This window comes from Carassius gibelio, chromosome A24 (genome assembly GCF_023724105.1).
Source record: "Carassius gibelio isolate Cgi1373 ecotype wild population from Czech Republic chromosome A24, carGib1.2-hapl.c, whole genome shotgun sequence".
Classification (NCBI taxonomy): Eukaryota; Metazoa; Chordata; class Actinopteri; order Cypriniformes; family Cyprinidae; genus Carassius; species Carassius gibelio.
The window spans coordinates 3899488-3915278 of NC_068394.1; the positions used below are offsets into that span (position 1 = coordinate 3899488).

Here is a 15791-nt window from a genome sequence, read left to right on the forward strand (position 1 = left end):
GTGTAACAGGGTTATTATCATTAACTAAAATTAAGAACCTTTAAAACACACACACACACACACACACACACACACACACACACACACACACAATTTTTTACTTATTCAGGGCAAAATATCAAATGTTTAGTTTAGTTTGGTAAACTAAAACTAAAATAAAAGTGATAAAACTATATCATTATTTAACTATATATATAAAATAGCTAATTCAAAATATTAGTAAATCTATGATAGTATGTGATAATAAAAATAACTGCTGTGTAACGCCAACTGGAAAATGAATTAATATTAGCCTAATAAACTCATTCCCTCCCCACGCGACTGATTGAGCCACAATTGACCGCCACCTGAAGATGAACTGCATCCTAATAATGACCCAACTGTAGCCTTGCAGATTTTCAGGGGTCCTGCATTTCCTCCGGGAATTGGGGGAGGAGGTGGTTCAAGAGTCACGTGACTGCAACCCATCCGTACCGACCCTTTGTTGTTGGGATTTTGGGCAGGGAGAATCTCAAAATTTCCCGGACACGAAAGGATAGCAAAGAGAACCGAGGACGAACGATTACTAAAAGACGGAAACAGTCGATACGCGTCGCCTTTTCCCTCACAACTAGCAAACAACCAGACGCGCGAGAGATGCACACAAAGACAGACCGAGAGGCGTCCGCGAGCTGTTATTGAGACGCACGAGAGCTCAACAGCGAATCCCCGCAAATGTGCCTATGAGTGAAATGCACCGTTGTTTTTAACCGAAGTGATGCTCATAAGGCTCAGCTGGCCTTCCTGGGACACAAACACGTTTTAAAAGGGATATTTTCCGCATTCTGCACAGCTTGCTTCTCTTTTGTTCCCCTGCACCTTTATTTAACAGGTCAAAGAGGAGAGATAGATACATCATGTTGGTGGGCACCGGGCTTGTAAGGTGGACCCGACCAGACCTGTCTGTGTTCTGCTTGTTGACCATCATCCTCAGTCCAGCGCTGGGATCCGTCCAGGCATCCTACCAGCAGAACCCTGATTGTGTGTCCGGCAAAGGCAAAGGCTGCTTAGGTAACGTTATGCCCTCACAATTGAATATGTTGCATGAAAATCAAAGCATGCTCACTTTGTATCCTTGTTGCAGATATTGCACATTTGTTGAAGATGGAGATTCGAGCATGGCCTCTGGAGGCTTACGAGATGCAGGCAGTGTAGGGATGCTAAAATTAAACTACCAATGTGTTCCTGTCTAATAAACTGATGCATGGGGTTATTCTGAATTGTGTGCAAACATTACCTCACTTTTGAATGGGCTGGCGTAAAGCATCCATCTTTTGGTGCACCAGATCAGGTGAGACAATATAAAGGGAAGCGTGAACCCCACCCTATACCATCACTATCATCAGATCAGGGTCGGTGGTAACCACAAATTCTCTTCAACTAAGGAAAGGGCTTTAAATAAATGAGATTCTGTTGTTTTTTTTTATAGCTTTGTGTATTGTTATTCCTTTATGGACAAGGATAGGTCAGTTGTTATGTTTAAAGCCACATGCATGTGGTTTGGGAAGGCAACAGTGAGCCCCGCTGTCCATATACTGTCCCGTATGGCGACCAATGGGGGGCTTTCAGGCACGAGGCCCGTTTGAAAAAGTGTTGTGATCATAATTATTGTTTTGGATGTCCTTCCAGACCTTTAGAAACACATGCTTATTGTCCTATAGATTGGACAATAGATGTTTCCAACCGTATCCAAGTAATTGTCTTAAAGATTAGTGCAGTTAATGCCTTGTCATGGCAGTTGAATTGCAACATTTGGTGATTTTTAGGGTATTTGCAAATGTATAAAGCTTTAACTTGTTTATAAGAATATTAAAGACCGATATAATTTCACATTTTAGGCCTGTTGATTCAACTAGTATGCTTACACCTGATGACTTTTTATGCACTGACTGCATGTGAAGTATTAAAAATAAGTAGGCGTTTAAAACGTAACCTTTTAACACAATGCTCATCTCTGGCTTTTGGGTCATTATATATAATGTAAACTCTCCAGATGGGCTTCTTTCCCCTCGCTGTCTTTTCTTTTTTAAATCCTGACACCCTTTTTGTCACCTAGAATTAATAGAAGGAAAAGCAGCTGACAATAGCGGCCATTGTGCGCCACTGTTTTCAGATTCAAAGCTCCAGGCACCAGTGGTTTAATCGGTGGCTGTTCTGCATAAGCAACGGGCTGGTTATAAAAGACAGGAACACAATGGAGCAAGTCTCAGGGGCATCCAAATTGCCCTCAGCAGTTGGGATAGTACTGACCACAAGCAGAAAAGCACCCTTCTCCTTAGTGTCACTTATTCACTAGACATGCTATTTTTGGCCACTGTGTTAATGTTGTTTCTTTTATTAAAGGGCCTAGTGGAGTTTTAGATATATTATGGCAAGTTGACAAAGTTGCCAACCTTGAGGAACTTGCATTTAATTGTTGTGTTAGGTTTTGCATTCTGTGAATTCTGTATTGATGATGTTCCTGGAATTTGATCCTGGATCTCAGTTAATCAATATTTATGCTTGCATTTCAGCTTTTATTTATTGCTTTTACTTGTCAGCAAATGATAAATTAGAATGCATTTATTTCGCCCTCATATTTGTATATAAATATCAAATTGCTTACCTGATTTAGGAGAGCGGTTTTGCCTCAGGAGCTTAATTGTTATATTGAATTGGTGATGCAACTCAGTTTCGAAGTTTGTTTAGCATAACAATAAAAGTAAAACAAATGCTTTTGTGTGAAATTATTAACCTGACATGAGCGAAATAGGAAAAGAAAAATTTGCCAGAGTAAAATGTATTGTTATAAATCACACCAATTTAATTTACCAGCCTAAATAAATTGGGCCATGTATCATATTAGTATACTACCAAGTGACATAAATTACACAAAATATAATATTTATTTGTATTTATGCATAGAAGTCGACGATAAGCAAGAGAACAGAAACTTCAGTTGTTTACTTTTAAGTGTTTCTAATTTCTATTATTCTTTAAATATGCCATTTGAATTTTAGGTGATGTCATTAGAGGATGTGTTTTAAATATTTAATGTTGAGTCCATCCTGTGCACTTACCAATCAGAGCTCGAATCTTTGTCTGATCTGGACAGAGAATGGAGAATCTCTGAAGCTGCATAGGATGATTTCTTTAAGTACTCTTCAGCCCATTTCCAGACCGCTCTTGAAACATGCATCGCTCACAACACAAAGCGCACTCATCTGAGAGAATATCAATTGGCATTCAGCTGCCGTTTTGTATTCAAGGATGCTGGGGTTCTAAAGCAAGCCTGGATATGAAAAACCCAACTCTTATTCTCATCAGTCAATTTAATGGCTTTCCACTGAACAGACAAACGGCCTCTAAATCACTCCAGTGCGAGAGAGATGCTTTATGCACATAGCTTCCCCGCAGCCCATAGGTCTGAAATCAATGGCGTCCACCGTGACAGGGCGAGGGGTCGACCGGAGGGAAGCGGTATTGCAAAGCTTTGCATAATGCATGTGTGTGCATGCAGCGGGCGTGAGCCCATTTAAGGCTGTATGTTCACCCTGTGTGTTGTTGCGCTATTTTAGCCCATCCTTGGTGGCTTTCTGTTTTAGACGGCGAAATATTGTGCTGTGCTTAGTAGAATGTAAGCTGAAAATGTTTAAGCAGATCGAATGTAATTCTTCAGCTGGTTTGGACATTGAAGTCAGCAGCAAATATTTGAAGGACTAGCTGAGTTGAGGCTGCTCTCATTGGTAAACATGAGCACTGAGCGCCCGCTGATCGAGTGGAGCTGATCGTCTCCGAAATCAGCGAAGCATATCTTCAGATAAATGCTTTTATTAAAAAAACACAGATTTGAGTTTTAAACAACTACATTTTCGCCTGAAATATTTTTAATACTACATTTCACAGCACAATTACAGTAGTATTTAAAAAACAATAAAATTATAAAAAATTATGCTAATGGTGGTTGAAATACAATGCTGTGTGAACTCAACCAATCAGCATGTTCAGCGCTTAAGTCCTGCCCCCAAAAGTTCCAGAACTTTGAAAAAGTACTTCCTCGCGAACAGGGACTTTCTTACTTTTCTTTTTAATGTTTTTTAGATTATTAAAATTTCCGTTACACTGAATAAAAATGTTTTAGTTCTTTAGGGAAAATGGTGCTTTCTGTGGCATCCCTTAAAAAAAATAATCTTTAAATTTTTTGGATGTGCTCATTTAGGATATTTCTTGTACTTCTTGTTTTTGTCATGAAACATTACGCATTGTACCATCAAAGTGTGTTTTGGTCCTAAAGTACTCAACTCTGATGTCATGCTTGAGGATTCTGTCAGTTGCACACCGGCGAATAATTAAGAGGCAATTATTTTAAGGAACCCTTCACAGATGGTGCCTTCGAAGAGGCCCAGCCCACAGTAAACCACAATTACTCCCACCCACAGACACTGCTAAATGGACCATGCTGGTAGGGCTTTTGTTTCCTTCTTCATCTGTAGTTAAACCATAATTTTGATGGTTAAAGTTCTCCTCGCGTACTTCAGAAGAACCGGTTCCTACCTCTAGTTAATGGATATAGGTTGTATATATAGTTGTGGTATTCTTTACCACAAGACTATAGCCTGTTGGGATTGCGATGAAATACATTTAAGATGTTAGAAGATATATTTCTCCAAATAATTCACTGCCAAACAGAGGTTGAACCGAGTTTATCACTTTAAATTAATGTTACTACCCATCTTGCAGATCAAAGCAGCGGTGGTTCCTGACCACTAGACTGTACAAACGTTGTACTCCTTCACAGTAATGGCTCATAGCTTCATACCTTTGAATCTTTGATCTCACAACATTAGACTAAGAGATCCGTATCATGGCTTGTTTGATCTCAAAGACCCGGCTGATCTAATGAGAACAGTACAAGTCAACTGCAGTGGATTCTGGTTTGGACTCATTAACAACAGCAAGAAACTCAACCCTCAAACCAAAAGCGATACATTTTGCTACTTTGAAGTAGCTTTAAGTGTCTCTGTTCTTTAACTTTACCCATCTCTCTTCTGTGCTATAACAGTCTTGCTCTGCCTCTTAGTACGTATATATATATATATATATATATATATATATATATATATATATATATATATATTTATTTTTGAGCGTGTTCCTGATATGCCAGAGGCAAAGAGGCACTACAGAATGGAGAACACTCATGTAATGCTCTGGTCCCTCGCAGTAGTTTACAGTTGTACAGTTCAAGCATGAACAGAACATTCAAATGATTAGCATTTATTTGAAACTTAAAACATGAAATCTTATTATTATTTCTTCTTATTATGTTGAAAACATTTGTGCTGTTTTTTGTGAAAACCAGGATCCTTAGTAATAAGATTTTTTTTTCATTAATATTTTTGTTTCATTATAAATATATTTACTTAATATATCACTTTTGACCAATTTATTGTATCCTAGCTAAATAAAAGTAATAATAATATTATATATATAATCAGCTTAAAACACATCTCTTCCATCTTTATTTGACCATCTAGCTTTAACACTCACTATTCTAATTCTATTCTTTAAAAAAAATCTAACTACCTTTCTAATCTTTTTGTATTCTATTTTCTTTTCAATTATTATGCCATTGTGTGTGTGTGTGTGTACAGACCTCTAACACTAGCTTGCTCTATTCTTTTTTATTCTACCTGTTTTCTTTTTATTTATTATATTATTTAAAAGCTCTTGCTACGTGTACTGTGTTAACCTAACTGAGACTTGTTATAGTACTTATATATCATTGCTTTTTTGTTGTTGTTTTTGATTGCTTCCACTGTCTTCATCTGTAAGACGCTTTGGATAAAAGTGTCTGCTAAATTAATAAATGTAAATGTAAGTATAAATATGTATATGTATGTATATATATAAATACATACGTTTGCCATAATTGCATGTAAAGCTATATTTTGACCCAACTCTTACCACATGCTGTATTCGCAGCGCTGGACTCCACAAGAATCCCTGCTGAAAAGTCATGCTTGAATGTTCATACTGGTTCAGGCTGGTTTATGTTGCCGGTCTAGCCGTGTCATTAAAGTTGCATTTGCATAACATGGCAAAAGCAGCACAGCTCCCTTTAGACTCATATTTACATTGAACTTCTTTCAAAAATGTCTCTAATCTGTGAAATGTTATGAGCTGTTGAAGAAGGAGAAAAGTAACTTGCATAAGATGCAGTTAAAGGGCCTTGAAATGGGAATGTGTGCCCAAAGTTGAGCTATAATGTCACAGCTTCCTTCTTTTTATAAGAGACACTTTGCAGGGTCTATTGACCCATTGAGGAGATGATGAGTATCGACTGGTCTCCAGCGGATGGGCTACAGGCAATGGACTGATGTCCTTATCTTTCAAACGGCATTGATTTCCGTCGCCGCTCTGATTATCTTTGTGCACTGTGAGATCTGGGTCTCCCCTCTGCCCCTCACACTTTGTGCTTTGTGTTTGTTTGGAGATCTGCAGTTGGAAATGGGTCAGTGCAGATGAGGGACGTTTAAGGAACATCACATGAAGGAACTAGGAGTTGAATCTGGTTAGTTTTGAAGGTTAGGTCTTACTGGAGTGGGGATATGTCTCAGTGAGTTCTGAGAAATTTGTTTGTAAATATTAAACAGACTAGCATGAATGTCCTAATTGTAAAATTGATGCTATAGAATAGTTTTACATTGAAAACTGAACTAAAATAACAACAACCTTAAATATTGCTCAACCTGCTATGGAACATAAAGGGATAATTCACCCAAAAATGACTCTATGTTTTTTGGATCTTGTACTACTGTAATAGTCTAATACTTTTTGTTGTTCTTCTTTTTGACATGGTTAGCCATTGCGTTTTGGACATATACCATGGCAAATATAATGCAAATGAATATCAATGTATATTTAAAAAATAAAAATCTAATATTATATGTAATTTCCTAGCATGGTATATATCAAAGTACCATGATATTGTCATTTGATACCATCTCTCAGATGTCTTTTTATGTTTTCCCCCCTCCTGAACCGAACTTTACAGTTTTATTCCTGTCTATATTCTGAAGAGATCTGTTCATGTATAATTTGAGAAATTTATAGAACATTTTATACCTACAAATGTGAGATATCCAAAATCCTCTGTAAAAACCTGTATCTCTTATGTATAAAGACTAACAAGACTTGAATCTGGCTTTATCCATTGTTTAGAAAAGTATGCAAATGAGCGCATATTTATTTTGAAAATACCTCATTTGCATATTTAATCACAACTTCTCAGAAGACTTGTAGTACAAAACATTTGTCTTAATGTACTGTTATTAATCAAGTGTTTGTGTGTGAACATAGTATTCCTCATTGCTTTTAAATCTGTTATTACTGTACAGGCATTACTGTACTCAGGCTGTGAAATCCAGTTTGCTTTGACAGTGTATTTGTAATCAGTGGTTCTATTCCCACATGTGCCAGACCCAACACATCATCTATAACACCTCCACAGATTAACCTCTCATCTCATTTGAACAGCCTTATTAACTTCCAAAGCTGCTGCTCCAAACTTCTCTCGTTTGAAGTCTGTGCATTGGTTTGATTGGAACACTTCTTTTCTACAAAACCACTTGGCTGGGTTTCTGTGGCCGCAGCATTTAAGCAGTTTTTTTTAATACACGCACGACTCGGCCGAATGCCAGGAAGCGTCTGTAGTGGCTTTAAGTGTCTGCTTCTCATTAGTGGGCTGTCTTGTGCCTCGTCTCACCTGCCTGCATTTACACGAGGTTTACCGCTGCCCGCTGCCCTGCATTTGCATAAAGAATGACCTGCTTTGAGGTGCTTTGTTTTTAATTTAAATGAAATCTCCATTCATATCCTGGGGATAACAGCAAGAATGGTTATTATAGGCTACCTAGCTTGCTTTGAAGTGCTTTGTTTTCATAGAGCTACTTTAAAACTCAGAATTATGAAAATTTTAAACATTTTGAAATTCATGTAATATAGCACACCCATTCATTGACTATAATACACAATCATTTGATTTTGCTTTGAAACAGTATTTATTTGATCAAACTGATCTATTTCAAATTGTAATAATAATTTACATTATTATGGTATATCTGATTAAATTCACTGTAATATTGTGAAATATCATTACAATTTAAAAATAATTGTTTTCTGTTTGAATATATTTTAAAATGCAATTTATTTCTTGTGATCAAAGCTGTATTTTCAGCATCATTACTCCAGTCTTCAGTGTGCCATGATCCTTCAGAAATCATGCTGATTTGCTGTTTTATTGCTCAAGAAACATTTCTTAGTATTATCAACGCTGATACCTTTATGAATAGAACATTTGAATGATTAGGATTTATTTTAAACTGAAGTCTGTCGTCTTTATTGTCATATTTAATTAATTTAATGCATCCTTTCTGCATAAAAGTATTCATTTCTTTTTAATAGACGGATGGGTATAAAACCTGTTCATAATACCATTGAGCTTTATTGTGTATCATTATGATACCATTTTAATATATTCATACACAACTGTATTTACACTGAACTGTAAGTTAAATAGTACCATGTTATAATATGGGCTGTGATTGTCCAGGGTTTCCAAGCTATGTCTGGGTTTTAAAATATATATTCTGTAGTAATATGTCATTCCAAACCTGTAAGTCTTTTTTCTGTTGAGCATAAATGAAGTTTTTTTTTTTTTATCGGGAGGCAAAACACAGAGGTATTTTTCAAAATATCTGTATGTTCCACAGAAGAAATAAAGTCATACTGGTTTGAAACACCACAAGGGTAAATAAATAATCACAGACGCTTCATTGTTGGGAGAACAATTTTTGAACTGACAAAGGTTTGTCAGTCCCAGCTGTGTGTCAGATGGAGGATCTGGCCTTGCTTAATTTCTGTTAATAGGCTTCTACTCACAGCTAGTGGTCTGAAATGTGTTGGACACATGCTCTCTCCAGGGCAGCAGTCTGATTTCAGAGCAGTATTTTTCACAGCTTTGATATTGGGTGGATGAAGCTGATCCTAACCTAGAATTTTAACTTTAAAGTAACTTCCTGCTTCCAAATATAGAAGGTTGGTTAATGGTATATGGGTGAACATTCATATGGACCCTCATTAACACAACATGGTAACATGTAGACTCATTAAACACAGACATTTGTCGGCCACCTGAACTTGTAGTAGGGGCGTCAGTGGCATTCTGTGGCATAAAAGGGCTTCCATGCATTTTACTCCATGAGAAAAGTAAAAAAAAAAAAAAAAAAACAAGCCATAAAAATGGTTTAATTCCTTGCAATATGATCAAGATCAAAAAGTTTGTCAATGTTTTGTCTTATTGTCAGATCTGTCAGAGAAGAAGAGTGACCTGCGTGTGTGTGATGCCACCACGTGCCGTTTCAATGGCATCTGCCAAAACAACGGTGGTGACATCAAATGCGTATGCCAGTTTGAGGTACCCATTTTACTTTTTTCATTTATAACTTTGCAATGATGTTTGTTTTTATAAAACAAAAACCTTTAGAAAATTTTCTGAAACTACTTGCTCTCAGGCCATCCGAGATGTAGATGAATTTGTTTCTTCATTTGAACAGATTTGGAGAAATGTTGCATTACATCACTTGCTCACCAATGGATCCTCTGCAGTGAATGGGTGCCGTCAGAATGAGAGTCCAAACAGCTGATAAACACATCACAATAATCCACAAGTGATCCACACCACTCCAGTATATTAATTAATATCTTGTGAACTGAAAAGCTGCATGCTTGTAAAAAAAAAAAAAGTTGATTGAAGAAAAAAATGAAGATGTTTTTAGCCTCAAAGCATTGCTTCTGTTTCAAATATGAGTCCTCTATCCATAATATATTTTTTTCCAGGGAAAAGTTGTCTTATCTAAATCAGGACAGAAATATGCACAGAATACAAGCACCATTTATAAGTGAAAACAGTCCTAAACAAATATGGTGGTGGATTATGATTTGAGAGGAAAACAGAGGACTGATTTTATTTTATTTTTTCACTGGAAGAAGTGTTATTATTGATTATGCTCTTGTATTTTTGCCAGATGTGATGTTTTAAAGCTAGAAACATATTAATGATGGATATGTTTCTTACAAACATGCATCTTTTAACTTCACAAGACATTAGCTGATAGACTGGAGTGACGTGGATTACTGTAATTTTTTTTATCAGCTGTTTGGACTCTCATTCTGACGGCACCCATTCACTGCAGAGAATCCATTGGTGAGCAAATGATCGAATGTTATAATTATTCACATCAGATGAAGAAACAAACTCATCTACATCTTAGATGGCCTGAGGATGAGTACATTCTTTTTTTTAGGTAAACTATTCCTTTGGTTCACAGCCTATCATGGACTTAATGTTGGTTCGACGGCTTCTGTCCACTTTTGAATTTTCTGTGATTGTGCTTCAGGAAATCACTCAAATTATAATGCTGAATCAATGCTGAAGCATTTACCTGCATTCATTTTACCCGTCATTGATCACTGAGCCATCTCAAACATATTAATGTAAAAAATCAGAAGTGGCTGAACTCAATACTGCGTTCGAAACCACACATTTCTCTGTGAAGCCTCTCACATGTATTGTGTTTGCCGCAGTGCTCTAAGAACTACGTCCCTGTGTGTGGTTCAAACGGAGACACCTATCAGAACGAGTGCTATCTGAAACAAGCAGCCTGTAACCAGCAGAGAGCCATCGCTCTGGCCTCTGAGGGCCCCTGCTATCCTGGTAAGTCCAGACCATCTCCTTTCCTTCCTGAAATCAAAAGCATTTTAAGATGCTGCAGCATTCACCACTGGTCTGTGATGAGGATTTTTTTGGGGTAGCTGGAATTTCAGGGCTTTTCTGTCATTTTCAGTGACATTTTCCATAATGTTGCACCATTATTGTATTTTGTACATTAAATAAAATACATTTTTATATTTATTTGTATATGAATTATGCACATTATCAAGATATTTATTCACATACAATTTTTGATGGGCCTCTAACGGGCCACTTGTGACAAAATTGGCATCAAGAAACATAGAGATGAGCCACTTTTACAAATTAGATCGATTTTTCTGGGGTCCAGGAATGCTATTTTAAAATCCTGTGTATATGCAGAAGCTTTATATTAGAGACTTGTGAGCAGTGTGATTTGATACATGACAACCTTTATTTTTAGCTCCTAAAATTATTAATCTCCTGATTACTTTTCATCCACAAATTACATGCCATGGCTCATAATAATTTGATATGCACATGAATAATACATAATGCAAGGACTATGCACTACTGCGCTGCTTCTATCACTGTAAGGACTATTGATATGTTTATAAATGGAAAGTTATAATTAGTCCTACTTGTTTCTTGTTCCAGATAGCAGCTCAGGATCTGGAGATGGAGGTTTGTTTTCTTTTCCATCCTTTTTTCGGACCATAAAGCAGCAACAGTAATATCAAGGAAATTGAAACGTGGTCATATCTGGGATTTTGACCTACAGACTTCAAATTATCCCAGAAACGGGTCACCTCCCATCACTGTGGAACGCTGTAGATCCGCCAAAACATGCCATCTGAGGTTATTTTTAGCCCCATCATGCTGGAGTTGCCAGTTCTGTGATAAAAGAGTGACCCGGCGCTGCGCTGGGTTTGAACCTCCCCTGGAGCGGGTTTGAAAGATGAAGGCTTGTGCGTACGGGACGCTCTAGAGCTGTCATTACAGCAAATTACAGACCACTGCAGGAACACAACTCAAGTTTCATATTTCAATTTCAAGTATTTCAAAGTGCCTTTAATTAAAAAATAAGCCTTCATTTAGAATCAAGTGGACAACTGTGAAGGATAAATAAGAGGGGAACAGTTGGAAAAAAAAATACAGTAAAAATGTATAACGTAAATAAGGCAGGAGCAGAAATTCAGAGAGTTCCTCAGTGCTAATAATAATGCTTTAATAAAATGTTTTTTTTTTTTTTTTTTTAATAACCTCAATTTAACTTGTGTTATCACTGTCTTACAGAATTTGAGGGATCAGGCACGGATTCGGGCAAGAAAGTCACAAAATGCAGCAACTGCAAGTACGGTGCTGAATGTGATGAAGACGCAGAGGATGAGGACACGTATGTGCTGCATTATTACCTTTATGATTTCTGTATTTATGATGCTGTCTGGCCAGATTTATGAGTATCCAGGAGTTTTTAATCAATAAGTCCTATGCTATTTCATGCCAGCTTTTTAAAGGTTTATTTTATTATTTTTTGGAATATTGGAAAACAACTGTCAGTTCTATCAAAGCCGTGAAAATAACATTTCTCCCATGAGATGGGGAAGCATTGCAAAACTATTTTTTATCAAAACTTTTTCTGCCTGGTTCATGGTCCTTTTGCATTTTCTTGCCAAGCTCTAATGAATAGTATGGACTAACTCCAGGAAGTACTGCAGCTTCCAAGGAGCTCGGGGAAAAAGAATCCTACATCAGCTCTCAAAACACTCCCAGCTAATTAGAGTTCTGTGACATCAGCCAGCAGGGGGAGACAATCACACAGGACAGCTGATGTAGGGCCAGATTTACAGCCGATTTTAATAGGAACCAAATTTACTAAGCATTACAACTTAGTGTTATTTTAGTAGCACTGATATGCTATTATAGCTATTGCTAATATTTTGAATTAGGTTTTATTTTTATATTTTGTTTTAATAAAATGTTGTTGTTTTTTTGAGTATTTTTTTATTATTATTAGGTTTAGTTTTTTCATTTCTATTTTTTATTTTAGTTTGTGTTATTTAAGTACTTCAAGTAAATGAAATGAAATGTTGCCTTGACAACTTCTTAAAATAAATGTAATTTTTAAAAAGTTTATTTTATGTTTTAGTTAGCAATAACAGCCTTGACTGACGAAAGCCTATTTCTGCCACAGAATAAAAAAAAGGGAATTGTGACTTTTTTATATCAAAATAAAGAAAAAAAAGGCAGAGTTGCAAAATATGAACTCAGAACTCTCACCAAATTTCTCATCATTCCAAATTTACATCTGACATTTGACCTTTTCTCAGAATTTTGAGTTTAGATCTCCCAGTTTTGAAAATTACGAAAGGTAATCGTGACTTTTTATCTCACAATTCAGAATTGTACGTTTATATAGCACAGTTGTGAGATACAAACAAAATTCATAATCGTGAGATAAAAAGTTGTGATTACCTTTTAAAGAAAAATTGATGCTGTGTTTGAAAAAAGCTTCCACACTGAAGATTTATCAAAAACATTAATGTTGTATCAGCTAAATGTTTTGCCTTTGAATAATTCATAGCACAATTAATTTAAAATTGTCTGTTGTTCTTTTTGAATGTTGCAGCTGTTCGTGTAAAATCGACTGCAGTGGGCACAATGAGAATCCAGTGTGTGGCACAGATGGAAACTCCTACCACAACCCCTGCCTGGTGCGAGAGGCGTCCTGCATGAAGCAGGAACAGATTGATGTCAAACATTTAGGGAGATGCCCAGGTCAGATCCTGTCAGTCACAGCACTGCAGATAATGCAGTCACAGGTTTTTTACGTTAGATTTGGAAAGATAGTTTGTCTACCAAAGCCAATCCCTGTTTGTTTTTATCATTTAGATAAAGACAAAGCTAAGAAAAGTGGACTTCCATACAAACCAGAATCGACTGGTAAGTTCATTTCTAATCATCACTTCCATAATGTGAAATATCTCAGGGTGGAGAACATCTAATGAGAAAAATAAATGGTTCTATCCACTTGGAATTGATTGGATAGTGAAAAGAGTCACTATATGACATGGTCGGAGGGGAGGGGCTGAAAAGAGTTTGGTCATATCAATCAAAAACAGAAGGCATTTCAGAGAGATTTCTCTTATGCTAACCAAGGCTGATTTTATTTAATGGAGTATAGATAAAAAAATTTTTTTGAAATAAATATAAATGTTAAATATGTTAGTAAAAAAAAAAAAACTATTTTCTATTAAAATATATATAAACAAAATGTAATTTATTCCTGTGATGCAAAGCTGAATTTTCAGCATTATTGCTCCAGTTTTGCTGGATTTGCTGCCGATTTGTGAAGATTATCACATACCCTTAATAAACTGCAGTCCTCAATCTTAAGTGTTAAAAACAAAGCTAAATCTGCTACTTTCAGCAATGGAGTTAAAAAATGAGTGTTGTATTTTTAGACCCAGCAAAAGCCGGTGAAGAGAAAGGATACGGCTGGATGCCCAGTCCCTGCACAGATGACGACGCCAACTTCTGTGTTCATGGCCAGTGTGAAATGAATTTCGGCATCGCCTCCTGCCAGTGAGCGTCTTGTATTTGATTGCACAGAACCGTGTGCATCCTTTTCAGGTGTTCATTAAAAAAGGACATTGGTTGGAAAATGAGTTTCAGGTGGTGTCTTGTATTTCCACAGGTGTGATTCAGGTTACATGGGGATACAGTGTGATGAGATCGCTGACTTTAACATCCTGTATGTAGTACCCAGCGGTCAGAAACTTCATTATGTGCTCATAGCTGCTATCATCGGAGCCGTGCAGATCGCCATTATTGTGGCAGTTGTCATGTGTATTACCAGGTAAATGCTGGAGGAAAAAGAATCGATAACATTTCACTACAATAACATTTGGTTTATTAGATAAAAATGTGAAATATATATAAATGTATACAATTGATTCATTAAAAAAATTGAAAATATCTAAAATAAAATAATATAACAATGTATATATAATATAGCTATTTTATAATTGTGTATATTTATATATATATATATATATATATATATATATATATTTTTTTTTTTTTTTTATAGGAAATGTCCTAAGAACAATCGTGGAAGACGGCAAAAGCAGAACTTTTCATCAAACGCCTCAAGGATGATGTAGCTTGTTTTTATTTTATTTTTTTTATACTTTTTGTACCGAGTGGATTACAAAATCAATGTGCTTTTTTTTTTTTTTTTTGCTTTCTTGACTCTGGACAATAAGGTCATTATCAATATTAATTTATTTTATTTTATTGGATGGTGCCTTATTGTTTTCAGGACATTTAGGTACTTGATGTCAGTGACAGACACTGTCAAATGAATGATAAAAGCCAGCTCTTTTTTGTCGATTGTTTGTTTGTTTTTATTTTTCCTTTAGATTGTGGTACCAGTTATTTTCACATATTGTTAAATGTAACTCTCGGCACACAAACTGTACCACAAAAACGGACTTCCTCAATTTTCATGGAATGTGCTTCTTTACTGAAAATATTAACTCTGAACTGTCTTTAACAGCCCCCTTTGATTTGATTTTTATTTCCTCAAATCAAACATAGCTGAACACCAAATTTAATTGGACATGAACAAGTGCGCCGACGAAGTGATGACGTTTACAGTTTCTTTATGAAGGGAATTCCAGAGAATGAAATGCGTGTTTGACTAGCTAATCTTATCAATGTTGAAATGTTTGTAGTTTTTATGTTCTAATGTTATCAGTGTTGTTAATGTTGAAAGAAACATTATTGACATTAATTTAATTCTATGAACTGCATATCGCATGACCTGTGAAACTGTGTCCAGTGCTGTAGATTTAATAAAATTTAATTCTGTCTTATTTTTGTTGGTTGTACACATGCTGTACACACGTTGTATAGTTGGTTGTTAAACCTCGAGTAATTCAGATGTGGCCTGTACTAAGTCATACAATCTCTCAGAGTAATCTAATTGAATCCAGTTCAAGTACTTTGTAATGTG

General features: G+C 36.1%; 1 protein-coding gene across 1 annotated transcript; it reads left to right on the plus strand.

Annotated features, from left to right (window-relative positions):
- Positions 1–389: 389 nt before the first annotated feature.
- tmeff1b (transmembrane protein with EGF-like and two follistatin-like domains 1b) lies at positions 390–15651 on the plus strand. Its single transcript, XM_052543244.1, has 10 exons — positions 390–1050; positions 9387–9496; positions 10666–10795; positions 11429–11455; positions 12068–12167; positions 13401–13549; positions 13664–13714; positions 14236–14356; positions 14469–14630; positions 14865–15651. Exons 1-10 carry the CDS (start codon positions 897–899, stop codon positions 14935–14937), a joined length of 1077 nt encoding a protein of 358 aa, XP_052399204.1. The 5' UTR covers positions 390–896; the 3' UTR covers positions 14938–15651.
- The last annotated feature ends 140 nt before the right edge of the window (positions 15652–15791 follow it).